This window comes from Rhinolophus sinicus, chromosome 2, assembly GCF_057876585.1.
Source record: "Rhinolophus sinicus isolate RSI-liver-muscle chromosome 2, RSI-T2T, whole genome shotgun sequence".
Taxonomy (NCBI): domain Eukaryota; kingdom Metazoa; phylum Chordata; class Mammalia; order Chiroptera; family Rhinolophidae; genus Rhinolophus; species Rhinolophus sinicus.
In genome coordinates, this window is record NC_142502.1 from 139,581,578 (window position 1) to 139,607,583 (window position 26,006).

The window sequence follows — 26,006 nt, forward strand, 5'->3', positions numbered from 1 at the left end:
TAACCCACCCCCCAAGCTACTGCCCCTCTGACATCTTCTATAGCTGTTACAGTACCATCGACTATCTTCCCTCTGTTGTACTCCACATCCCGTGACTACATATATCTATATATTTAGTTATAGTTGACATTCAATATTACTTTACTTCAGCTTCAGGCGTAGAGAGCACTGGACACACTCTATGAAGTGATTCCCCTGATAAGTCCAGTGCCCATCTGGCACCTTTAAAAGTCAAGATTCTTATTTACTCTGTGCTGCTTTAGCTTGCTGGCATTTTATTCTCCAAACGTTTACCACATTTCTCTGAAAATAAGACCTAGCTGGACCATCTAATGCATCTTTTGAAGCAAAAATTAACACAGGACCCGGTATTATATTATATTATTACATTATTATCATATTATACCCAGTCTTATATATTATATTATAGAAGACCCGGTCTTGTATTAATTTTTGCTCCACACATGAGCTGATGGTCCAGCTAGGTTTTATTTTCGGGAAAACATGGTAATAGCTCTTCTCCCACTTATTACCTCATTCACCTACACAGTTTTAATTACCATAGACTCTTGGCACTCACAACCCATACCCCTCCCCAACCCATTCCTCAGTCTGTAGCATGTACTATTTTGTCATTTTGCACAGGCTGTGGCTGTCTGAACTGAATGTACAGATGAGTTTGGTGAGCAACAACAAAAAGTTGCTGTTTTTCGTTCTTCACTCTATTCTTGTTGACTATGCCGTAACTCTTATGCTGTGATGGGAGTGAGAGACCTAAAAAAGTAGTTGTTTTTATTTCCCTCCGCTCACCTTCTATTAGTAATTGGTACACTCTAATCTTGGAAGAGCTGAGAAATCAGATACTGAAACAATTCAAAGTCAGCAGACTTACGTCTGAGGCATGGCCTAATCTAAAAATGTATAGTACAGGGCTGTGTTCAGCATTTAACAATCCACTGAATTCTTTTTTTGTAACTTTACAACTTCTTATAAACATATTAAATAATTCAAATATTTAAAAATCGACTCTAGTGGTGCACAGGAAGTAAAGGCTGCTTTGTCTTTGTATTTTCAGGCTAATACTAAATGACTTGCAAGTAGCTACTTTAAATGGGTATGGTAGAAATAGTAGGTATTACCAGAAGCAGAAAAAATACCTTCCTAACACATTACAAAAAAATCAAGTAGAGTTTTACTCAAACCGACTTGGGCCAAACATGCTGCAAACTAATTTCAGCCAGAAAAATTTAGAGTTTTAAGAAATCTTTGACCTGTATATGGACAGTTGAAGAAAAGTACAATACTATCATGCTACCGTGTTTCCCTGTAAATAAGACCTACCCCAAAAATAAGCCCCAGTTAAGATCGTCAGCTAGAAGGACGCATTTAGTACGTTATGACTATGTTCCAGAAGATGATGATGACCTGACTGTATTTGGATAAGTGTAGATTGTTGTACATGAAAAAATAAGACATACGCCCTAATGCGTCTTTTGAAACAAAAATTAATGTAAGACCCAGTCTTATTTTCGGGAAAACATGGTATGACTTCCAGTAATACATGAAGAATCCCCAAATATCCCAAGTCATAACAATTATAGAGAAGCCTGTCTGCAATCAGAGGCAAGCAAGTCTTTAATAAATCAGCCACAAACACAAGATGGTATTTTAAATATACAGTAGGAACATTTATTTTAACACTTCTAAAAGATATTTCTCCATGCCTGATGATTTGATATAAAAATCAAACCCATCATACTTTCCCCATCAGTCTCTCTACACCAAGGGCAATCAGAAATTTGTACAACATGAATATTTGCTTCTGAAACAAAAATTACAAATTAAGTGAAAACAAAAATACACAAATCAACTGGACCCTAAACAAATTTCTAACAAATTCTTTCCCCTTTCACCCAATCACCTAGAGCTTCTTTCTTCCACCTCATTCTGCTCCTTTTCCTTTTTTTGCTTCGCCATGAACTTCTGTTAAAAGTAATTTACAATATAAAATACTTATTAGATGTTGCTTTGCTGTGTGTACAAACAAATCTAAAAATTTCATTTACAATTTAAAAGAGCCTGATCCTATAAAGATTAGAGACACAGTGACTTATACTGACATTCCTTCCTTCATCAGTCATCTGATATTTTATGATACACCATGCATCATGCTTGGTGCCTGGGGACTCACTCGGTGGTCAACAAGATAGGTAAGGCCCTTTACCTCATGAAGCTTACATTGCAGTGGGGGGAGAGAAACAAAAATTAAATAAGGTAAATTCTGGGTGGTAGTAAACCCTATAAAGGAAAAACATGCAATGAGGTAATAGAGATTGACCCTTTTTTTGGGGGTAGGGAGTGTTCTATTTTAGCTAGGTATTTTTTAGGCAAAGGCCTTCCTTGGAAGCTGATATTTAAGTCGAGACCTAAAATATGAGGAATAGTCAACAATGTAAGCGGGACTGGGAGAGGACAAAGGAAGAGCAATACAAAGGTGCAAAGGGGGCCTTTCGTGCATGAAAAAGAGCCAGAAAAGCTGGAACACAGCAATGAAAGGCTTGAGCTTAGAATAAACCAGAGCTAGGTTCAAATCCTAGGTCTGCCACTAACTAGCTATGTGACCTTGGGATTAGACACTTGGATTTAGATATGCTTTAGGTCTGTTTCCTCAACTTTAAAATTGGAATGATAGGCATCTACCTCCTAAAATTGATGGAGGGGACTAATTAAGTTTCCTGCAAATAAAAGCTCAAATGTTAGATTAGCATCTGTGCCACAGATTCAATATAGAGGATGCATAAAACTACTCGTAAATAGGAGAAATCAGAACTATGGCTGATGATGATTTTCTAGAGTAGCACTTGGAAAAAGTGCTACTTGGAACACTTTCGAAAACACAACTTGGAAAAAAGGGAAGGAGATGTTAAAATTACATCAGTTTAGGAAATGGGTTGAAAACTTAAGCAATGTTTTCTGACTAGACAATTCAGAAACTTTAATACGCTGTGTTCATGACTCTGCAACAGGGCATCAGAATATATAACTTCCCACACTGAACGGAGTGTCACATGGGACTAGGGAGCTACAGAATCTACTCTGGCAAATGCTGCCAGAAGAAAAGAAATAGACTAGAAGTTACTGGTAAGGTACAATGAAGGAGAGGAATAGGATCTGGGATTTATTTGATCAACTGGCACAAACCTTCAAAATTCTCTGAAAGGGAAAGACTGTACATTTTTGGGTGGACACTTTAGCTTGATTACAATACCAACACCTGAAGATTTTATGAGGAGTTAAAAATAAAAAAAATTTACCTCTGTATTCTGCTTATGACGTGTACTCTTGCAGTGATTTGTCATTGCTTTTTCACCTGAGTAGAAGAGGGAACAGATTGGACAGAAGAATCCAGCCTTCGGTACAAGAAAGTCCAAATCTAGAGGACAGGAAGAGAGGGGGGAAAGAGAAAGGAGGAAACTTTACAATAATTTATCTATAGCTATGCTAATCAGTTTATCTAAACATGACAAACATAGCAAGCACAGTATATACTTACATACAGACATAATATACACTGCTATAGATCTCGGGATCAAGGGCAATTAAGCTTTTAATCACAAAACCAAAGTCTTTATTTTATTTTTTAACAAATTCTGTAATACTCCAGAGCCTCCAGAAATGCCAGGGAATTCCTTCAGAATAGCAATTCATTGGAAAAGAATCTCATAGGGAGTCTTTGAAATAAACCTCTTTGGAATCCCCTATTAAAATTAAACAGGAAGAAAAGGCAGAATGATGGGCAACTGACTGCTTGAAGAATATTCTGGGTAAACACCCAAGGAGCCCCTCAGATCATCTTAGTTACTATGAACATAGTTTGTTAGCTAAGCTCTTCAGCATATTTTACTTAAGTACAATTGTTGCCTGGGCAAATGTAATTCAATTCTTACCCGAGCAGCAAAAAAAAACAAAAAAACAAACAAACAAACAAACAAACAAAAAACCAGGAATAAAAAAAGAGACATAGCCCAGGCTTCAAGAGTACAATAAAAAACTTCCTTGCCAGGTTAAAACACAGCCTAATAAACTGTTTTCAGAAATGCCAATGTGCAAAACTTGGCAACTTCCACTCTAAAATAACCATCTAAGAAGGTTAAACTACATTACTCATCTAAATAACAGAACCCTTATTATGGTACTGAAATTTTTATTTCATATGGATAAGGGAAAAAATGTCATTTTTACTTTACCTCCGGGGATATTAGCTGCCACTGATTTCCCTACAGAGTCTTCAGTCTTCCTGCGTTTTCCTTCTGGTTCTGAATCCTTCAAGCCAGATTCTTCATCAACTAAAGTCATTAAATTTTTTAAAGAAAAAAATTATTCAAAATAGATTTATAGATTTTGTGAAGCTAACATTAGATAACCCCCACCTTCAAAGACTAATTTATGGCTCATCTCCCTAAGTAAATCTTTCTTGGTTAATCCCACCTGACCACTTCCAAGATTCCTTAATGTAAGGAATAAATGGATAAATCTGTTTCTTCTTATTAAAGGGGAAAGACTAAAGCTAATAGCTTATTTTATTTATAAATTGTTCCAGAAAGAATTTAAAAGGTAATGGAAGAAATTCCAGTTCTATAATTACTGTCAACAGTTAACTCGTACATGCAAAGTACTAGGTTGGGGAGAGTGTGACTTAAGGGGAAAAGGACATGAGCAGAGACTAATTCTGATGCCCTGTACTGAGGCCCTTCTAAACAGGAGGGAAAAAAACCCCAAATACCTTAAGCCTAAACTGGACTAAGACCCTTGGTTAGACAGAACCACAAGTTAAAATACAAATGCTAAGGCCCAGCAGAGTGAATAATATGTAAGCAGCACTCAATGTTAGCACACACTGCATAATATGATTTTGGGAGAAGACAAAAACAGAAACTGGCTCCAAGTAGTCCTGGTTACCCTCAGTAGCTGAAATACCTTATCAAAACCATTTGCTTCTGCCATTCCAAAGGCACATTTATCTCATAATAATAATTAATAATTATATAATAATAATTTAAGTAGATTAAAGCAAATATTTGAAGTTTAAAAAATGACTTTTTCTTTTAAAAAAAATTTCAACTTTTATTTTTTTCATTGGGGAATATTGGGGAACAGTGTGTTTCTCCAGGGCCCATCAGCTCCAAGTAGTTGTCCTTCAATCTAGTTGTGGAGGGTGCAGCTCAGCTCCAAGTCCAGTCGCCGTTTTCAATCTTAGTTGCAGGGGGCATAGCCCACCATCCCATGTGGGAATTGAACCGGCAACCTTGTTGAGAGCTCATGCTCTAACCAACTGAGCCATCCGGCCGCCCCCAAAAATGACTTTCTCTTAAGCTAGAAAACATTGTCAAACATATTTTCTCTAAATTAATGGAAATAAATTGTTACACAAGCAGTAAATAAATCGTCTTTCTCTATTCTTCTTTCTTAACTAAAGCATTACCTATGGCTTGGTTATCAGGAGAGCTAATAGAGAAGGGATAAGACAGAAGAATATCCACTTGGCCATGGGAGAGAGCTTCAAGAAAGAGGGCATGATCAACATGCAGAGAACTCAAATTAGACTAAATAAGAAAAAGAAAAAAAAAAGAAAAAACTTAAATCAACTTTGACAACAACCCAATGGAGGTTCTTTATCAACATCAATTTCAGGAAGGTGGTTCAGAAAGAATACAAAATACATCAGTTCGATGGTAGATGAAGTAAAAATAGGTGCTTTCTAAATACTTTCCTCTAAAAGAAAGGAAAAAAGGTGGGAGCTAGAAGGATTCAGGTTAAGGACACGGTTTTTTAAATGGGAAAGACTTGCGATTATTTTATTTGTGAGAAACCACTGTAGGTGAAACACAAGCTGGCAGACAGGGGAGATCGTATATTTGCTCTGGTAAATAGAAATGAAACCAAGGTTATCCAGTGAAGATGAGCTAAGTGATGCAGAGAGGGGAAAGACTTATATTATAACAGATTAGGAAACGGGAAAGGAAGGCCTATAATTGATTGTGGAGCAGCACTGAGGGCCCAGATGAGATCAGGTTCAATGAACTTGGACTGAATCACAGTTGATAGTTTTTCTTTACAAAAGATAGAAAAGCAAGAGGGCCAAGAGGATGCTGCAAAGAGAATGGTACAAGGGATCCTCTTACAGAGCTGTTTAACTCATTCAGGTAGTTGATATTTTGCTTTACCTCTTGGAATCAACAAACTTGCAATCTGGAACTGTGTACTTTTTCTCTACCATTTAGCATTTTGCTATTAATATAATGGACACAATTACAAATATTGGTTGTGTGACTAGAGTGCTCTCTCCCACTTACACACTGTTCCCTATTTGATTCAACATAAATTTTATTAATGTTGTTAAGACATGTTAATTCATTGGCTGGATGCTTGGCACCTTCCACAAAGCAAGGGATCTGGTGTACAAGTAAGAGCTAGATAATAAATGATTTCTACTTGATGCTACTTGGTCAGAATAACCTTTCATGGAATATTTCCACAAATCTGGCACATTCTAATAGGATCACCTATTATTCTATTATCCCATTCCATTATGTTCCATTACCTCTCTAAATTACAAAGATAAAAAGTCTTTATCCAGAGCTAATCATTATAAGGCTGTCTCCCACATCTCCCCTCTCTATTTCACTGTTTATACTGTTCTTAGATGGCAGATCTTTGGAACTTCACCATCTCCTACTGTGTTAGTGTTACTCTCCTGCCCCTTCCATCAATCGTGCTTTACCTTTACTAATTTGCAAGGCCTCTTCATCTTGTGCTGGTTCTGTTGCAACAGCCTTTTCCAATGGTGGCGTTTTCCCAATTCTAACTCTCCTGGTTGGCGTTTTAGCTTTAAAGAGAACATCTAATTTATTGCTATAATAACAATACTTAAATTGCTTTTAGCTCTCAACAATTCTAACACCTTTTTCACCAAGATAAAACTCAAATTTGGGAAAGAGACATATTTCTATTATGAAATATAAGAATTCAATAAAAACCTTCAGTATTAGTCTAAATATTCTTTTATTTTCCCATTTATCTTGTTCCAAACTATACCTTCCTACCTGCTTTTCCCAAAGAACCTATATATATTTTTCTATTTTGTTCCACAAGCCTGTGGGACCTTCCTAGTATTTTTTATTCTAGTTAACTCTTTCAAGATTTTCTCACTGGAAATTATTTTGATCTCCCTTAAATGCTGAAAGTGAGCTGCCCTAAGTCTATACTCTCAAAATATTACTTAAACGTGACATGGTATCTTCATGAATTTTTCTAAAACCATAGTGCAACATCATTCTACAAAAGATGGTTCTCCCAATAATACAAATATACCATTTTCATCCCAATTCTAATTCGGGTACTCTAGTTTGCTTCTGGTTTGGTCATCTTTTCTTGAGGTATAGTAACTCGAGACAAGGTCTACTCTGTACCTAAGAGAAATCTGTGAAACTTGTGCACATTTCTTTGGAAAATATCACTGGTCGTAATTATCTGTTGTCTTCTTAAATCAAGACAGAGTAAAGTACTAGTAATGCTGCAACGTACATTTTTAAAAATGTAAATGTAATACCCTCATAAAACAGGAAAACTACCACTTCTAAATATGTACCTGTGAAATGCCTTTCAATCATTGTTTTCAGATCTTCTTCCACAATGTTCTCACTTACTGGACCCACTTGGGACAAGGCTTCAAGTTTTGTCTTCCTAGTGTCCAGTGCTCTCTTTTTTCTATCCCCTCTTTTCTCGGTGGGGTGGTCAATTTTGCTCTGTGCTAACTCAACTTTTAAATCACTGTCTCCATCTTCCTCCTCTCCAACTTCATCAACAGTGACAAAATTAAGCTCTTCTTTAAGGGTGTTGAAATCTGCCAGAGAGTCTTCATCCTCTTCAGTTACTTCATCCAAAGTTACTAAGTGCAGCTCACTGCTGTCGTCCTGTATTTCATCTACAGTAACTAAAGTAGAAGGGTCTTCAGGCATCTGAGAAGAAATAAACCCAATGGAATCCCTTCCAGTATTTCCTTCATTTCCTTTCGTATTTAAAGTGGCAAAACTTATGTCTGCAGACTCATTTAAAGGTAACTCTTCTACTTCTCCTATTTCATCCACTGTTACTAAGCATTCTTGTTTGAGAAGATCTTGTTCTTCAGCCACTGACAGTACAGTAACGTCTTTAGGTTCGCTGTGGGTAATGCAATCATCTTGATCAATTAACTCATCTAATGTAAGAAGTGAATTTGAATTTGTTACCATTTCTTCCATATTTATTTCTTCTTCATCAATTACTTCATCCACAGTGACTAGAGCTTGTGCTAGATGTGCAGTTGCGTCTTCCTCTTCCCCGATCTCATCCAATGTTACAAAAGATAATTCTCCTTCAACAACATGAGGGGCAGAAGTTTTCCCCTTCTTCTTCTTTAAGTTAAGTTCAGAGGGAGGGATATTTTTGACAGCTTCTTTCCTTTTTCCCTTTAGTGGATTCTGCTTGGCTTGCAAAGGATTCACTTCTTCTATAACCTCATCCACAGTAACAAATTCATCCAAATTAAATGGAAATAATGGTTCCTGTTAGAAAGGTTAAAAAAAAAAAAATCAACAAAATTGTAAACTACTGATAAATGACTGGGTTCCAAATAGTCCCAATACACATGCATGAAGTATCATTTGTCAATTTCAGTGCAGATAAGTTTCCTAAAGGCTGAAATTAGTTATTTTTAAAATCCCTACAAACGAATCAGCTGTAATTCACAAAGTAAACAATGCCAAAGGTAAGAATCCTAGTAATAACAATCTAACTCCACCTTTACTTAATTTCAATAAGATTACAATTATTTCCTAAGTGATGTACAAGTTTTGAAATATTATACACAAAAATACATTTAAAGCATTTTTATCAAACAATATAACGTAAAGAATTTAGTTTCATATGTTAAATATCTAATAAAGTATTCTAGAAGACTTAATGGACTAATAAACTCTTCAAATGTAACTAGAAAGTAAATAGCTACCTAGACTGTTCCATTGACCAATTTATGTATAATGCATATTTTAAGATATGCTGCACTAAGATATAAAGTTTACATATTGATAAAGTTATATAGAAAATTACTAAGACTTAATGCCAAATATTACTGCGCTTGAAAAAAAAACTATCTATAATTTGAAAAATGATACCACTACTAAAGAAAATGAATTCCCAACAGGCTTCTTACACATGAAGAAGGCTATCAACGATCAATTACTAGTACAGACAACAATATTAGAATAGTAATTATGGGTGGGGAAATCGGTAAGTAATTGTGTTACCAACTTATTAAGCCAATATGCTTACTTTTGCTTCTTAAACTACTAACATTTCCCTTTGCCCCAATAAAATAGGCCCAAATTCATCCCCTAGGGGGGGTGGGGGGGAAGGAACGACTGAAAAAACATTCTATGAATGGTAGAAATCTAAACTATCAAACAACCAAATATAAAATGTAAGAGGTTTGTTTGGCAGTAAACTCAGTGCCAGGAAAGTAAACACTAGAGCCCATACACATAGGGTTAAACAGAACCACGCCAAAATGCCCATCTGTTTGGAAGTGCTGCCAAATGCAGAGGATTCCAGTCAAACACCAGCCAGTCTCCTTTTCACGTAACATATGATTTTATTCTGTGTTTATAACCTATTCTTGTCAATATAACATTAAAGCTATTTTCCTATTCTATTCTCTTTCTTTCCCCGGGTAACTTTATGCCCTGCACAAATTAACCTAGTTCAAAGTCAAAAACAAATTAGTGGTAGCGTCAAAAAAAACCCATCTCATTCCTGTTCTTTGCTCTATAGAAAACTCATTATAGGAGAGACAGGCCACTGCAAAATGAACTCTTCTATGGAGGGATCGAACAGAAGGGTTAGTGTTAGTGAACTGTTTCTTACCTCTTTACATTTGGAAACTCCACCTGCGGTGCCTTTAGGATTCTTAGTGTTTTGCCCAGCCAAATTCTGAAATATTAGTAAAAAAAAAAAAAAAAACACAGAAAAACAGAATTTACAACTAGGCTATTAATGTTCTTTAAAAAAGGATAATTCAAACAGCAAACATTCAAACACATTGAGTTATGCAAATATTTATTAGATACACCAACTAAGTCAACAGTCATGTAACAGTATAGGCAGAGTCTTTAAGTTGTAGTTAAATTCAGTTTTACTGACCTTTCCCAACAATGTCTAAGTTGGACAATCACTAAGCTGATAATGGAAGCTTCAATTTAAAAGAGAAAAATAGTTTCCCATGAAGAAGTATAGTGCTAAATCACCTCAGGAGATTCACTGCAGACTTTTTTTTTAAACCACAAAGTTATGTTTCTGACATTTTATCCAAATAATGCTTTTCGAACCTGTTAATAATTATGAATGTGAGCTTAATATTCTAAATGCTTATTGGCTTAAATCAATGGAATCGTTAGGAAAGGGAAATGGGAGCGTGGGAGTGGAGTGAGGAGATGGAAGTAGAAAACAAGATTACATCTCCTACTCCATAGCTACAACAGCAGTCCTAATCACTTCGAAAATACACGGAGCCATTCTTCCTTCCCTCCTCACCTTATTGTTGCTGTCATCCCGTTTCATGATGAAAGGTCTAGCCTCTGTTTCCTGAGATTGTTTGGTAATATCCAGTTTAGAATCCTTCTCTTGCGGGGCTGAGATCCTTCCACTGCCCACTTTGGTAATACCGCTCAGAGTGGGTTTGAATTTACTGCTGCTTTCAGCCAACCTGGCACTTGTAGGTTTAAGCAGACCCAATTCCTTGGCTGCAAGTTTCTTTTCAACATTTATTTGATCTCTGAGTACAGATTTTAGAAAACTTTTCTGGTTTTCAGATTTTGAGGCTGTAGTTTTTGCCTTTGGAGAAGAGACCATAGTAGCCTTGATGCCTGATTTACTGCTGGGTGCATCTGATGCAGCCAGTATACTAGTTTTATTAGTTTCATCAGGATTACTACTGGCCTGGCCTACTCCTTTTTTTGGGTATGCCTTGATCACAGTGTTTTCTGCAGGCTTTTCTTTCACTGATGCCACAATCTTTTCCAACTTCTCTGCAACCATCCTAGCGTCATTCTTTTCAGCCTTCTCTGTTTCTATTTGCAGGTCCATTTTGGTTTCCTTAGTATTAAATTCATTCTCTTCACCCACATCGCTTTTTTCAAAAATTTCCTTTTTGCTCACTGCCTTCTCATCCCCAGCGGAAATTCCTGGTACTAAGGCCACAACCGAAGTAGATGGTACTATTTCTGAAACAGTTTCATATTTGTCCACTTCAGCTACAGGTTCTATCATAGACTGTGTAATCCCAGAAAATAAATCTTCTGCTTCAGATGGAGATTCTTCTAGAATTCCTTGGATGTTCCTTTCTTCTATAAATGCGCTGTCAGATGTTGATAATTCTGTTTCAGGATTAATCAGTTTTTCCTCTTCCTTCTCAAAGTCACTGGTATACAGCTGCTGATTTAAAACAGACTCCTCTACATTTTCAGTGAATAATTCAATACTGGTTGGAGTGCATGCTACAAAAGGTATTTCCACTTTGACCTCCTCTCCTTGAGTTTCAACTTCCAACGTTTCAATAACAAAGTCACAGTTACACGGTGTTTTTTCAGGTTCTTCCTCACAAGGCTCTTCCTGTTGTACAGAAGTTTCTATTTGAATGTTGGGAACAGTTTCTTCTTCCACCTCATTAGGTTTAACAGAGGGACTATCAGCTGCTGTATGCACCTCACTTTCATCAACTTGGCTGTTTTTCAAGTCAGAGCTAAAAGCATTTAAAAACAAAACAAAAAAACACAAACAAAAACACAAACAAAAATCAAACTATGATGAGAATTCAACCATTATAAATAATCCTGTTAATGCCAATTGTTAAGACTTCCTGATGCCTTAATAATAAGCACTGGGAAATCCAGTCAATCAGCATTAAAATGGTTAAGATGTTTTGATGTAAATATGTAAACAATTTAGTATTTTTAGAGATATCCTCCATTGCACTGAAGATTTCTTTCTAGTTCAAAGGAAATGGCAAAATTATAAGCATTGACAGGATCCTTTTACTCATGTAAGTTATAACCATTTTTTTCAGTATCAAGTTGACATCTGATATCCAATGGCTGAATGAAAACATCTCAAATTATTAGGTCCTATCTTTCCAACAGTGGTACCTGAAATAATAAAATGTGTATAGTTCTATAATGAAATTAACGATCCATGCACTGAATATTATAAGTGAACCTTACCTAACAGGAACATAAATAGAATCTGGTAGGGAGAAAAAGCCGTACTTTAACCAAGTCACTTCTTTTTTATTTTGATGTGAGACAGATTTGTTTTTAATTTCCCAAGAACTGTGTTTATTAGTACTATTTAAGAGAAAACTTTCTCGGTATATTTTAAATACTCTGTTGGAGATTTACAGTTAGAGGTAAAACTGACAGAATCACCTTCATAAATATGTAGTTTTATTATAAAACATGTGCCTTTGGCTACATTATGAGAAGGAGTATGTTAAAAGCAATCCTTCCAGTTACCAAGAATAATTTAAAACTCCAATACATACCTTAAAAATGTAAGTAATATTATTCAAAAGAAATGGAGAAAATGCATGGCAAGTATATGTGTGTAATCAACCTTATTTCATTGTAGTCTTCCCAAATCCACAGTAAGCAAAAGTTTGTGATTCTGTAATTCAACTACTTTCACTGAGACAGAATAAACTATTATATTAATGCTCCACAGATTCAGATGTAACCTTGACGAGTAACAAGGAAAATTCAAGCTTCGGAAAACAGCGTACAGCATGCTATCAACACAAAGTTCCACAAATACACATTCACTTAATGACATCAGGAGCAGCAGGTAGGAGGAAGAAACCAGAAAGAGATCATGCCATATCAACACCTCACAGCAAAGAGCACTGACTTTTTTCTCCTACTTTGGAAAAAGTGCTACCACATCAGGGTCTAGTAATTTGAGCCAATAATAAACTGGTTCTCTCCCTAAAGATGGTTAAGTTTAAACTTCCAAAGAAGGAAACTTTTCTAAGAGATCAGGAAAACACCTTCTTTTGATGAAAAGTTATAAAGGCAAAGAGTTTGAGGTTTTTATTTAAGTTAAACAGCCAGTAACCACAGACCTTAATCAACATGTATTCTATTCATTTGTGTAAGCTACCATTTGTATGTTGAAAGGGTTTAAAGGTTATTTAAAATAATTCACATACATCCCTTATATTTAAAAAATACCAAAGGCTGATTTTAAGTGTTCCAAATTCTTAGGACTAGTCAAAATAAAACTTGTGGACAAGCACAAATATGACAAAAACAAGAAAAAGTTGTGACATTAAGTTACAGCAGTTATGGAAGTATTATTTATCGCAATGTAAGCTTTTGTTTTTAAATTATAAGACTCATCTCCAATAGTGAAGATTAAATTCAAATTCCTGCTTATTACTGAACTGCATATTAACCCTAATGCCTTTACAAATTAGGGCTATACTATTCAAAAACTCCAATCTATTGGGCTAGAAGAGTAACAATGGAGATTTTGATTCCTGGCTCTCACATATAGCAAGTCCTTCCCCTTTATCATATTTAAAGCTTGTCAATTAAATAAAGCTATTCCCTTTTATACAAAATGAATCGCTATGCAGCATTTCCACATTTCAAACAGAGAGTACCCACCTACTTGGAAAAATGGCTTAATTTTGTATTTGTTCTTGTGTGTTGGTCTTTTAAAATTACAGTGTTTTCTTTGTTGAATTTACCAAAAATTACTATCTATTTTTCTGGCTAATGTGGGAAAAAGTCTCAGAGTTCATCAAGTTAGTTTGGAAAGTCAGTTTGAAACGTCAAATAAATGAAATTATTAACACTAGAATCAAACAACCAGTCTTTCAAAAGATCAAAGGAAAAACAATCATATTTTGGGAAAAGGTACAAGAAAGGATTTCAGGAAGGCATTCAGGATAAAGGTATCAATTTCCCACCCTATGTCCTACCCCAACCCGCCTTCATACCAGAGTTTCAAAATCTTCAGAAAAGGCATACAATAAAAACTGGGCATGAGAACAAACATTAACACTATACCATACACATTCCAAGAAACTTTAGACTTAAAATACTTAAGACTAGTATTTGTTTCAAAGGGCCACTGAATACTTCCCCTCATTATTAAAGAATTGGTGAAAAATTCATCTTGCATCCTTATTCAAATAGAGCCTTAATCACATGATAAATAATGTTTACAAGGGGGGATGAGAAGAGGCAAAATGTAAAGTATTATTAAAATATTAATAGATCCATGTGAGATTCCCTTTAAACAGGAAATATACTTAAATAATTATAAACAAAAGGATAGTATACATTACGAATTAGCATCTACAAGTGCTTAAAAAAAAAAAAAAAGCACCAGTATTTTCTCAGGATCATTTTACTCCAATAAAAAAATGTGAAGTATTCGGGTTACACCCCCATCTGTTTCCCTAATGTCCTAAGTTAGAAAAAAAATGACTGTAAAATGGGAATTTAAGTTATTAATGCTAGAATTTTTAAAATCAATTTTTTAAGGTTAGATAACTATCTCTAAATTCATTAAGAAATACCTTTGATTTTTAAAAGGTAAGTCGAAACAATGAGAGGGAAAATATGATCAAAACACAGACAATACCTATTCTTATAGACCTGAAAAAAACTTTGTCAAATGAAAGACATAAAATGGATTTATCAAAGAGCCTACTTACTTGCCAGCCAGAGTTACTGTGGCCAAACTGTAGGCTTACCTATATACTACTATATGTGGCATTATTACTTATTTAGCCCTTTCTGGGCTTTTATATTAAACACTGTTGTAGTATTACTTCTTATGCATGTAAATATAATTGGTATGATGATGTACAATTCAGTGCAAACCTAAAGTTACCAACATATTTTAATGTACTCATAACCATCTTTATCATCCAAAAGTCTCATTTTATAATAATTACAGAAGAAAAATCTGTAAGACATCCTGTTTTTCAGGCATATTAAAATTAGACATTGCATCAAATAAAATAATTAAACTCTCCATATTTAAACACCTTCAAACTGCTCTTTCAAACTTAAAAGTTCTTACTACATGAATTCTAACAAATAAGGGTAAATTACTTAGTATATAAAGGAGGAGTAAGAAGTCTTCATCAGTAAATCCCAATAAACAAGAGTAAAAGGAAGGTTACTGATTGGTGGGGCAGAGGTGGTGATAAGGGTGGTATTCATCAGGATGAGAAAGTGACTAAGAAGAGGGTGCACCATATGTGCTCAAAACAAAACTGTGAGTCACGAGTTTGTGTAGACTATGGAGAACAAGCTTTCATCCTATGAAAATATAAAGCAGCGTGCATATTTCTTTATTTTACAAATATCCCTTCCACCATCCCAGTTGTTTTTGAAAAGTATCAAAGTATATGATGAATATTATCCTTTTTGGTTTTAAGTCAATGAAATTTTAAAAGATTACGCAAAAATATTAAATTGGAATAAAAAAATCTAGCAAGAATATAATACTGATCAGTCAAGTTGTTCGAGAATCTTAGCAAAACATTTCATAAAGAAGACCTAGTTATATATTTAATTCAATTGTGTTTATAGTTTTTCTATAAAGAAACCAGTAAATACCTGAGACAAAAACAAACAAACAAACAGCAACAAAAAAAAAAACCCAAAAATGAAACAAAAAAACCCCAAAACCCTTGGTCAAACAAAACCAAAGAGAAAACCACAACACTCATATACTCGTATATGTATGTACAAAATGAAACACGTAAAATACGAATTTTGTTAATGTGAACAATTACTATAAAATACAGAAATGAAATTCAGTAATTAACTAAATACCATAAGAAAATGTTAGCAAACTTAAAGCAACATACCTTTCTTTTTCTAGTTCTTGGTCTTTCACAGATTGAGCCTGTAATGTAATTCCACAATGTATTAGATGCTATTCTATTGGATTTTAAATATTTAACCCATCAATGCAATGAATTCTAGTTCTTAAAAATCTAAGCTAAAAAACAAAACTACACCTAAAAAATATATTAAAAGTTAGTTATCAGTGTCCACATAACTATTAGGTTCTAGAAATTTCTCTCATTAGTTAGGTTATGCAGAATAACTGACACACAGTAATTAGGTTCCTTAAAGTTGATACAAATAAGAAACAAATTTTGAACTTTGAAAGCCTGGAAATACCACCTTTTGCTAAGAATAAAAACAATCAACCTGAAATATCAATGTATTCATTGTGCAGTTATTAATTAAAAATACTTCTATTTATAAGGGAAACCAGTTGTCTTAAAAGGCTTTCTACTCAAAACACCTATAAGTGCTGGGTGAAATTTATACTTTTAAACATATGTCTGAACCAGTAAGAAAGGAATGTCATAGGTCCCCAAATGGAAGTAGAATTAAAATTCAGTGTCTCTGTACCAAACACTAGTCCACGCACTTTGGACACATCAGTGAACAAAAGAGCAAAAATATATGCCCTTTAGAGCTTATACCTACTAGCTGAAGGCTTTTTCTGTGGCAATCACGTGCAGAGTTGAGAATCATCTTTCTCTAGATTTTGTCAAGTTAAAAACTGAGAATTGTACTTTAAAGAAATTGAATAATGTGCAAAGAGAGGATTCCTGGTGAGGGTACTGGAGTCCCAGAGTAGAGGCTTTCTTTACTGGGTCATTCTCGTGGGGTATCCAGTCTACATTGTAATGATCTATAACTCCAACTAAAGATGGTGGTTGATAAGCACCATCCAGTGTTTCTAAGCAATCTCCCCATTCCTGGGAGAAGCTGTTAGAGGAAAAAGACCTATATGATAGTAGAGGCAATCTATACCAGATACCTTTATTAACTTGTTTCTTTATTTATAAACAAATACAAGAGAAAAACAAATGCACCAGAGATCAAGCATACAAAATAGGCTGACGGTATTGCAGAAAATTGAAGAGCTCTGAAGAATTTTTCTAGAGAAAAAGAAATCAGTACACAAAATCAGTACAGGTGTTATTTCCAGAAAGACAGAATACTAAAATTGAAGAGAAGAAATAATGAAAGAAATAATAAGACGAAAACTTGCTTCAGGTGCAGGAACACGCTAATCTTTAGATTTTATAAATTCCTTTATAAAGTGCTCTAAGCAGGATATAGGAAATAAGTTCCAAACCAAGATAAAACCTCGCTCACTACACTAGCCATACTGATTCTCCTTGGATATTCTTGAATCACCAAATATGTCCTTAAGGCCTTAGCTCTTCTAAAAACCTCTTCTCCTTGATAATATTCGTAGAGCTTGCTCTCTTCCTTCCTTCACATCTCTCAAGTAACTCTTTCTCAGGGGGGCTATTCCTGACCATTCTAAAACACATAGCCCCGGGGCCGGCCCAGTGGCTCAGGTGGTTAGAGCTCCATGCTCCTAACTCCGATGGCTGCCGGTTCGATTCCCACATGGGCCAGTGGGCTCTCAACCACAAGGTTGCCAGTTCAATTCCTCGAGTCCCGCAAGGGATGGTGGGCAGTGCCCCCTGCAACTAAGATTGAACACGGCACCTTGAGCTGAGCTGAGCTGAGCTGAGCTGAGCTGAGCTGAGCTGCCTCCCGGATGGCTCAGTTGGTTGGAGTGCGGGCTCTCAACCACAAGGTTGCCAGTTGATTCCTCGACTCCCGCAAGGGATGGTGGGCTGCGCCTCCTGCAACTAGCAACGGCAACTGGACCTGGAGCTAAACTGCACCCTCCACAACTAAGACTGAAAGGACAACAACTTGACTTGGAAAAAAGTCCTGGAAGTACACACTGTTCCCCAATAAAGTCCTGTTCCCCTTCCCCAATAAAATCTTTATAAATAAATAAATAAATAAATAAATAATAAAAATAAAATAAAATACATAGCCCCCATTCATCACTCTCTATCCTTTTATCTTGATTTGTTTCTACAGCACCTCATAGTACTTTTTACCACCCAACATTATACATATACCTACCATGTTTCCCCGAAAATAAGACCTGGATGGACCATCAGCTCTAATGCGTAATATTAATTTTGGCTCCAAAAGACGCATTAGAGCTGATGGTCCGGCCAGGTCTTATTTTCGGGGAAATATGGTATATCTTATCTATTTATAGTCCACCTCTTCCACTAAAATATAATAAACGCTTTGAGAACTGGGACATCAACTCCTCAGTTCATCAATGTATTCCAATGTCTTAAACAGGGCTGGCATAGAAAAGGAATTAGATAAATATTTGTTTAATGACACTTTCAGAGAGAAAAACATAGAATACATAAAGGTATGACTGGAATCAGCCTTCTCAACAATACAGGTTAGGAAAAACAACAATCTGAGCAAAGAATTCTCCACCTAGAAAAAGTATTAATGAAATATGTGAAGGCAAAATATGCAGGGATTCATATTTGAAAGTTTACGGCCCATACATACTTTCTGGGGAAAAGTATTTGAAGAGGTATTCTAGCAAACAGAAAAGTAATCCAAGAGAGTGGGAGATACAGAATCCAAGAAATAACTAAAATAACTCGAAAGAGCAACAAAATCAAAGATGCATGGTTGTTTTACAAAGCAAATGGCCATCAATTTAGAACAGGAAGTCAGAAAAATAGCTCTTAGAAGAGAGGTAAAGTCTATTTAACAAATACTGATTATGTGACCTGAGTAACATGAAGACAGTCTTTACTCCTCATAATGACAAAAACAATTCCTTAACTGTATAGAAAAGCCATAAGCTAAATACTAAAGAAAATAAAAACATAGCATCATTTTGAGAAATGATTGGGAATATAACAAAGTCACACCTAAGTGTACAAGTTACAGACACATATTTCCTTCTTTATAGACCCACTCCCAGTAGTACTTAATTCTGCAGTAAATATCTTCATAATCAAGATGTCAAAAATGTAGACATTGGTTTTTAGTACTTAGAATTATGCCTTCATGCTTCATATGCAGGGCAACTATAATTACAGAACTAAAGGTTGAAACATACTACATGTAAAAGTAACTTACAGGTAACAAAAATGGGAAGAGGTGTTTAAAGAGAGGGTAATATAAGGATATTACGTAACTGATTATAAACACGGTAAATTAAGAACTATTATTTAAAAACTCGGAGCAAGACTCATTTCAGTTTCATAGTCTATTCCTTAACTTAGACTTTCACTCTCACACAGACCATTACAATACCTTGAAATTAGTCTACCTGCCTCTACTATCCATTTATTGAATGGATATAATATACACTATATGATATGCTCATGATCACGAGGCCGGCTTATCAGTGGTGTAGCTAACACTTTAACAATAAGCCAAATGGAATCTCCAATTTAATAAGTTGTAAGAATAAGGCTCTGCAAAGGGCTTGGAAAGTAAAATATCAATTCAGGTAGAGGTTGGAGTATCTGAGGTCTTACTTCCTGTCATCAGTTTTGGCTCAAATAAACTCTTATAAAAATTCTATCTCCCTCAAGCATTCTGTCAACTCTGGATGTTGAATTGCCACCTGTTTGTTACAACTTAGATGTTTAAGTTTCTTAGTGCTTTACAGTTTGTGTGTATGTATTAATAAAACAATTAACAGACTCTTAAAAAAAAAAATTCTAGGGCGGCTGAATGACTCAGTTGATTGGAGTGCAAGCTCTGAACAACAAGGTTGCCGGTTCAATTCCTGCGTGGGATGCTGGGCACCCTGTAACTAAGATGGAAAACGGCGACTGGACTTGGAGCTGAGCTGCGCCCTCCAAGACTAGACTGAAGGAAAACAACTTGACTTAGAGCTGATAGTCCCTGGAAAAACACATTGTTCCCCCACACCCTCAAAAAAATCTAAAAAAAAAATAAAAAAAAATTCAGGTAGAGGTTTTGTGTAATTTTCATTTGTTTTATTTTCTTTAAGTCTAAAAGTTTAGGACCCTATTTCTAGAAAAAAACTTTCTCTACAGTCAGTGTTTACTATAATTCTGAACTTAGATGAACAGGTGATAACTTGAAGATATCAAAAACACAATGTTCAAAAATATAATGTTCTGTGAACGAAAAAGGCAAAAAAGTTTAAAATTATTTTTCTGAAATTAAGACAACTCTCTGAATTTGTGCTAATATCAGTACCTATCATGATGCATTTACTTATAGGCACTCTATTTCATTTGGTTTTAATGGTGGGGTTTTCCTTTTCTTGAGCTAGCACAAGATTTTTGGCAGATAAACAAATAAAAAACATGGACACCAAATGTAAGTCCTATTGCTTACCAGCTGTTATTGAGATACAAAGAAACTATTAGAGAAAACATGAGTTTAAATTTTATTCTTGCAAAGGTGAAGTATTCATAGTTTTCATACATGTATTATTACTGTGTAAGCCAAGAACCTGTAAAATCTTATTTTATACAAGAAAAGAGTTTATAAAAATTTTATTTAAACAAATAAAAGAATAAACAAACTTCTTTCTAGGATGTAGCTAAATGATTCATAGTAGCCTCTGCGTTCTAGAGGCATTCATGTTACATCTAGTTACATCTATGGAATCACTATACACTTACGTCCAAAGTAAGATTTATGCCACATTTTTCAAAATTACCAATTTATTCTCAAATTTGTACTGCTCCATAAAACATAAAAATTGTAGTGCTTTAAAAACAATTTTTAAAATGAAATACCTAAACTCAAAACCAGTTTGATTACTGCCAAGAATAATTCTTGAAATTCCCTTCATAAGACATCTTCTTGCTTTGGGAGAATGACCTTCACACTTTCATTTTTCTAAAAGCACAAGTTGATACAAAGAAATCTTACCTCTGATATGTCCACCTTTGGAGATAATGTGCAGGTCAATACATGATCACCTATGTTCTGTGGATTTTGTTTCAGAAAGTTGTACATTGACCGAGCAGATTCAGGACTATCTAACTGAAGAATTGCCTTGGAGAAGATAAAAAAGTTTAAGTATGAATCGTTCCTAAAGAAATTCAACGCAGAATTGCCATATGATCCAGCAATTCCACTTTTTGGTACATACCCAAAAGGACTGAAAGCAGGGACCCGAACAGATATTTGTACACCCATGTTCATACCAGCATTATTCATAAGAGATAAAAGGAGATAGCAACCCAAGTGTCCATCAACAAATGAGTAAACAAAATGTGGTATATACATATAATGGAATATTAATCAGCCTTTAAAAAGGAAGAAAATTCTGATATGTGCTACAACACATTCTGGAAGATATTATGCTAAGTGAAACAACCAGTCACAAAAAGACAAATGCTGTATGATTCTACTTATATAAGATACCTATAGTAGTCAAATTCATAGAGACAGAAAACAGAATGGTTGTTGCCAAGGGCTAGGAAGAGGGGGAATGGGAAATTATTGTTTGATGGATAGAGAGTTCCAGTTTGGGAAAATGAAAAAAGTTCTGAAGATGGATAGTGGTGATGATTGCACAACAATGTGAATATATTTATTAATGCACCTAACACTCAAACATAGTTAAACGGTAAATTGTTATACTTTACCACAACAAAAAACTTTCTTTTTAATTTTTTAAAGTATGAATATATTTTTTTCCAGTTTCAAATGTGATTACAAAGGTAAGGTTACTCCTTAGTTCAAAGTATACAAGAGAAAACATCCTTAAAAATGTTGCAAAGTCAACATAAAATTGAAAAGGATGGTACATATTTTTTTAAAATAAGAGAATTAAAGATGCCTAAAGTAAAGGCTCAGAATTTCTTATGCTATCTGTCATCTCCCTCCCATCTTACATCATTTTATCAAGTACCAAACATGCTCTATGTATCAGTCAGAAGCATGTCAAAGAAATGAATAACTAGTTATTGGTCAACCAGGTACTTTCTATGAAGCAAATACTGCAAACTTTCATATGAAATCCTACCTTTCTAGGGAATATAAGGTTGATCAAAATCTACTTTAATCTGAATGTATCTGAATTAAATATTAAACACAGGGCATAGCAAATGTAAAGAAGTTAACGATTTCTTATAAGGAAAAAAGCCAAAGCATAGAAGGAATGTCATTTTATACTCTCCATATAATTAAACAGTGACCTAACTCTCTGTTTTATGGCTGAAGGGACTTTAGAAAATACCTGGTAATACTCTTTCATTTTACAAATAAGAACTAAAAGTGTAAAGCAACTTAGCCAAGGTATTGTATTAGGTTGGTACAAAAGTAACTGCGGGTTTTGCAATTGTTTTTAACCTGTTAAAAACCGTGATCACTTTTGCACCAACCTAACACAAAGGTAGCTAAGGCTAAATTAACTCAAGTCGAAATTTCCCCATGAGACAATGCTCTTTGCACTATACTACCTTTCTCCCTTGTGCAAGTTTTATTTCCCCTTAAAACTAGAAGTTCTGAGGAGAGAGAGCAATCATCTCTTTCTTCTTGTCACAACCCAGGAAAAAAATATGCTGGTCATAATTCTGCTAAGAGGCTGAATAACGTTTACAGGTGCTTCACTTCAGAAGCTGAATTACAAGTTGCAAACCATATGAATATAGGGATGTTTTATATTCTCTACAAATGTTTTATATTCTCTACAAAATATACAGCTAAAATAGAAGGGACCTTGTTACCTTGTTTTTATTACTCATGAATACATGGTGATCCACTTTTCCAAACTGAAGTCCGACACAAAGTACATACTGAAGCCCATCTTCTGGTAAGTTATCAAGATGTACAAATTGATTATAAATTTTATCTGTATTTGCCTGTATTTTAAAGAGACAGCATAGAAAAAGAAAAATACAGTTGAAGTATAAAACTGTAAAACAGGTAACAGTAATTTAATTTTCAGAGGTCATGTGATGTCCTCTCTCAAAACTAAAAACATGACCGTGTGGGTGAAGATAGTGAAATCTTAGTTTTAGATCTGAGTAATCAGTGAATTGATACACTGAAACAGGAGGTATAATCTTACTTCTATCAACATAATATTTACCCAAGACATCCTCAGACAGGTATTGACTATTTGGCCACTTAATATGGCTCTACTATCTGGAAAATATTTCATTCACAACAGGGACTACCATCATCCTTTATTTCTAATTTTACCAAGAGAAGACTCATCTGAAATCTCCATCACCTCAATATTTTAAAATTTCTAACAGGTGAACAAATAAGCCAACTAATGTTTCCATCAATTAAACAAGTGTACAAAAGCAGTTAATGCAAAACTCACCTCTGGGTCATTTTCTTTAATCAAAGTTGTAAACATAGCTTCCTAGGAAAGCAAAATAGATCAAGGTTGAAGGTGTAAGCTCTTCCTAATTCATATATTTAATTAGTCAAGATTTATAATAAAATAACTTACATGAATAAACGTTAAGCACTATTTCATAAAATAATCAGCAAAAGTTCTGTTCCTTCCAAAAGCTTTCCCTCTTCCTAAACAAGTTATATAAGTCCCACCCGACCCATACACCTTAATTTATCCTATTCCACGTAGTACATTAAAGATTAATAAGGTGGTACCATTTAAGGGAGGACACTCAAATTCACATACAACGAATAAGAGATTTAATTTAGCAGACAGTAAGAGAATTCAAATTATAAAACAAAACGTTAAAGAAGCAAAGTAGAGGATGAGGAAGAATAGAGATGTAGACTAGTAAAAAAACAGCACAGGGTATTAAGTGTACAGCAATTTGGTGCTGTTGAATTATAGAGGCCAAGAGTGGCATGCGACAAGGATGTCACTAATGGCTAATGGAAGGCTCACAAGTATAGGAAAGGAACTGGATCTTACAAGACTAGGTGAAATTTATTTTTCTCTATAATACCACCGACATGTATAAAAACATCCCAGCAATTACATCACATTAAAGTGATTCTCAATGGAAGGTATTTTCAAATTACATCTATTTCTACCTTGCTCTAGAGAGTCTAACATCTCTGCCTCATGCCTCTTAGCAGTTGATAGGAGCCTACGCAGAAACAATGACGAGTTCCTAAATCAGTTGAATTTGACTAGATTTGAATTTTATGTCAGCCTCATGACTTTGTGGAGAAAGTTTTTGAGGGAGACAAAACTAAAGGTAGAAGATACAAAGAACCACTTTAGTGGGAGGTTTTATAAGGTGAAGCAATGGTGGATGGCATGAACAGGGAACAAACTCCAGAAATATTTATGATTTAAAAGAAGCAAGACCCAGGGATGAACTCTTTGTAAGAAATAAGAAGAAAAAAATAAAGATAACCTCTATGATTCTGTTTGTATGACAGATAATGGCAGAGATAAGAGTAGACAGTACAGACAGTATCTATAAAGTTTTTAACGTTCTCTCCAATCGAATGTACATAAGGGACAAGACGCCCTCAGTAGGGAAGTAACTCTCAAACAGTGGGACAAGACAGCAGAGAGATGGAAAGAAGCTTTTTCACTGTCTGAGAGAAAACATGTGAACCAAAGAAGAAAACTAGAAAACATAACAGACTACAATAAATATGATAAAAATTTTTAATAAAAATGATGGTAAGTCTATTATTTACCTCGTCTTTTACATTCATGCTTTCTGGAGCCATATTTATTGAGAGTTGATTTCCATCCACTGATATTGGAAAGCAGGTATAAAATTTTATCATAGAATCTGCAGATTTCCTATTTATTTCTATAATTGCCTTTTAAAACAAATTACAAGAATGAGAAAATAAATGTCTTATTTAAGTTACTTTTTCTTGAAAAGATTTAATACTTAGGAGTCAAATGAATTGAATAACTCAGTAAATATTTCTAAGACAAAAAATGTATTCCTCAGAAAGATGAGGCCAAATTTCAGAATATTACAACCATAAGCAAAAAACAATAAATGACTGAACTCATACGGCAACACTAGAGAAAAATAGGAGTAAATGACATTAAGGAAAATCTTATTCATCATTGTATCCTTAGTACCTACGAGTAGAGCAGTGTCTAGCATGCAGCATTTCATGAAAATTTGTTATGTAAATAAATTTAATGATCAATAAAATGAGAAATATGAGAAATTAAAGAACCAAAGAAATGTGCAATGATTGTCAAGTGATTTTTAATTTTGCTGTTTTCATAGGTGTAAAAGTGATAGTTCCACACATTTTGGTTTTAATTTTCATGCCTACGTAAGCAAAGGGTTTGATAGTTAATGAGGTGGAAATCTCCCATATATTTGTTTATAGTTGTAACTCTTTAAAAATGAATTGTGTCTTTATGTCATTTGCCAATTTATTTACTGAACTTTTAAATATTTTACAGCATAATGTGTATATGAATGTTTCCCCATTTTACACAGATATTTTAAATTCACTTCTATTTTGCTTTCATGTTAATTTTACAAATATTTAAAATGTTTATATAATTGAATCTAATACTTCTCCAAATATCTAGGAAACTATTAAATCTCCAAATAGTTAATAATTCTATTCAACTAATCAAAACGGGGCCAATAATAATCTAGATTTTCTCTATTTGGATTTTATATTTAATGTATCTAATTATACATATACTTTGATATATGACGTGAAGTATGAATTTGAATTACTTGTTCTGAGAGTTCCAGGATTTTTACTGTTTATTGTACTGTCACATAAAAAAATTGTTGTAATAAAAAATGCATTCCTTTTTTCTATCTGTCTCTAAACATAGCAAATAATCTGCTTTTAACAGCTTTACTGAAATATAATTTACATATTATGAGGTTTACCTGTTTAAGTATACAAGTGAATGGTTTTTAGCATATTTACAAAGTTGTGCAACCATTCAAATAATCTACTTTTAACACACGTGCTGTGAAATTGCATATAAACTCACTTATACTAACTCTCCTCTCCTACTGTTTTCTTAAGCACACTTGCTCCAATTACCATAAAAAATACTCGTATATCCTACTCTGCTCT

At 34.5% G+C, this 26,006-nt stretch overlaps 1 protein-coding gene across 4 annotated transcripts in view; it reads right to left on the reverse strand.

Moving 5' to 3' along the window:
* Window positions 1-1,661: 1,661 nt before the first annotated feature.
* Window positions 1,662-26,006, reverse strand: part of ZNF638 (zinc finger protein 638) — a 113,177-nt gene continuing 88,832 nt past the window's right edge. For all 4 annotated transcript variants that reach the window (XM_074332146.2, XM_019718798.3, XM_074332145.2 and 1 more), the window contains 12 exons: window positions 24,627-24,755; window positions 23,317-23,358; window positions 22,712-22,846; window positions 20,907-21,032; window positions 15,980-16,017; window positions 10,627-11,833; window positions 9,961-10,026; window positions 7,649-8,603; window positions 6,782-6,886; window positions 4,248-4,346; window positions 3,315-3,433; window positions 1,662-1,983 (listed from right to left, as the gene is read on the reverse strand). In XM_074332146.2, the coding sequence (XP_074188247.2) occupies window positions 1,918-1,983; window positions 3,315-3,433; window positions 4,248-4,346; window positions 6,782-6,886; window positions 7,649-8,603; window positions 9,961-10,026; window positions 10,627-11,833; window positions 15,980-16,017; window positions 20,907-21,032; window positions 22,712-22,846; window positions 23,317-23,358; window positions 24,627-24,755 (3,087 nt within the window). In that variant the 3' untranslated portion in view covers window positions 1,662-1,917. The remainder of the gene's footprint in view (window positions 1,984-3,314; window positions 3,434-4,247; window positions 4,347-6,781; window positions 6,887-7,648; window positions 8,604-9,960; window positions 10,027-10,626; window positions 11,834-15,979; window positions 16,018-20,906; window positions 21,033-22,711; window positions 22,847-23,316; window positions 23,359-24,626; window positions 24,756-26,006) is intronic.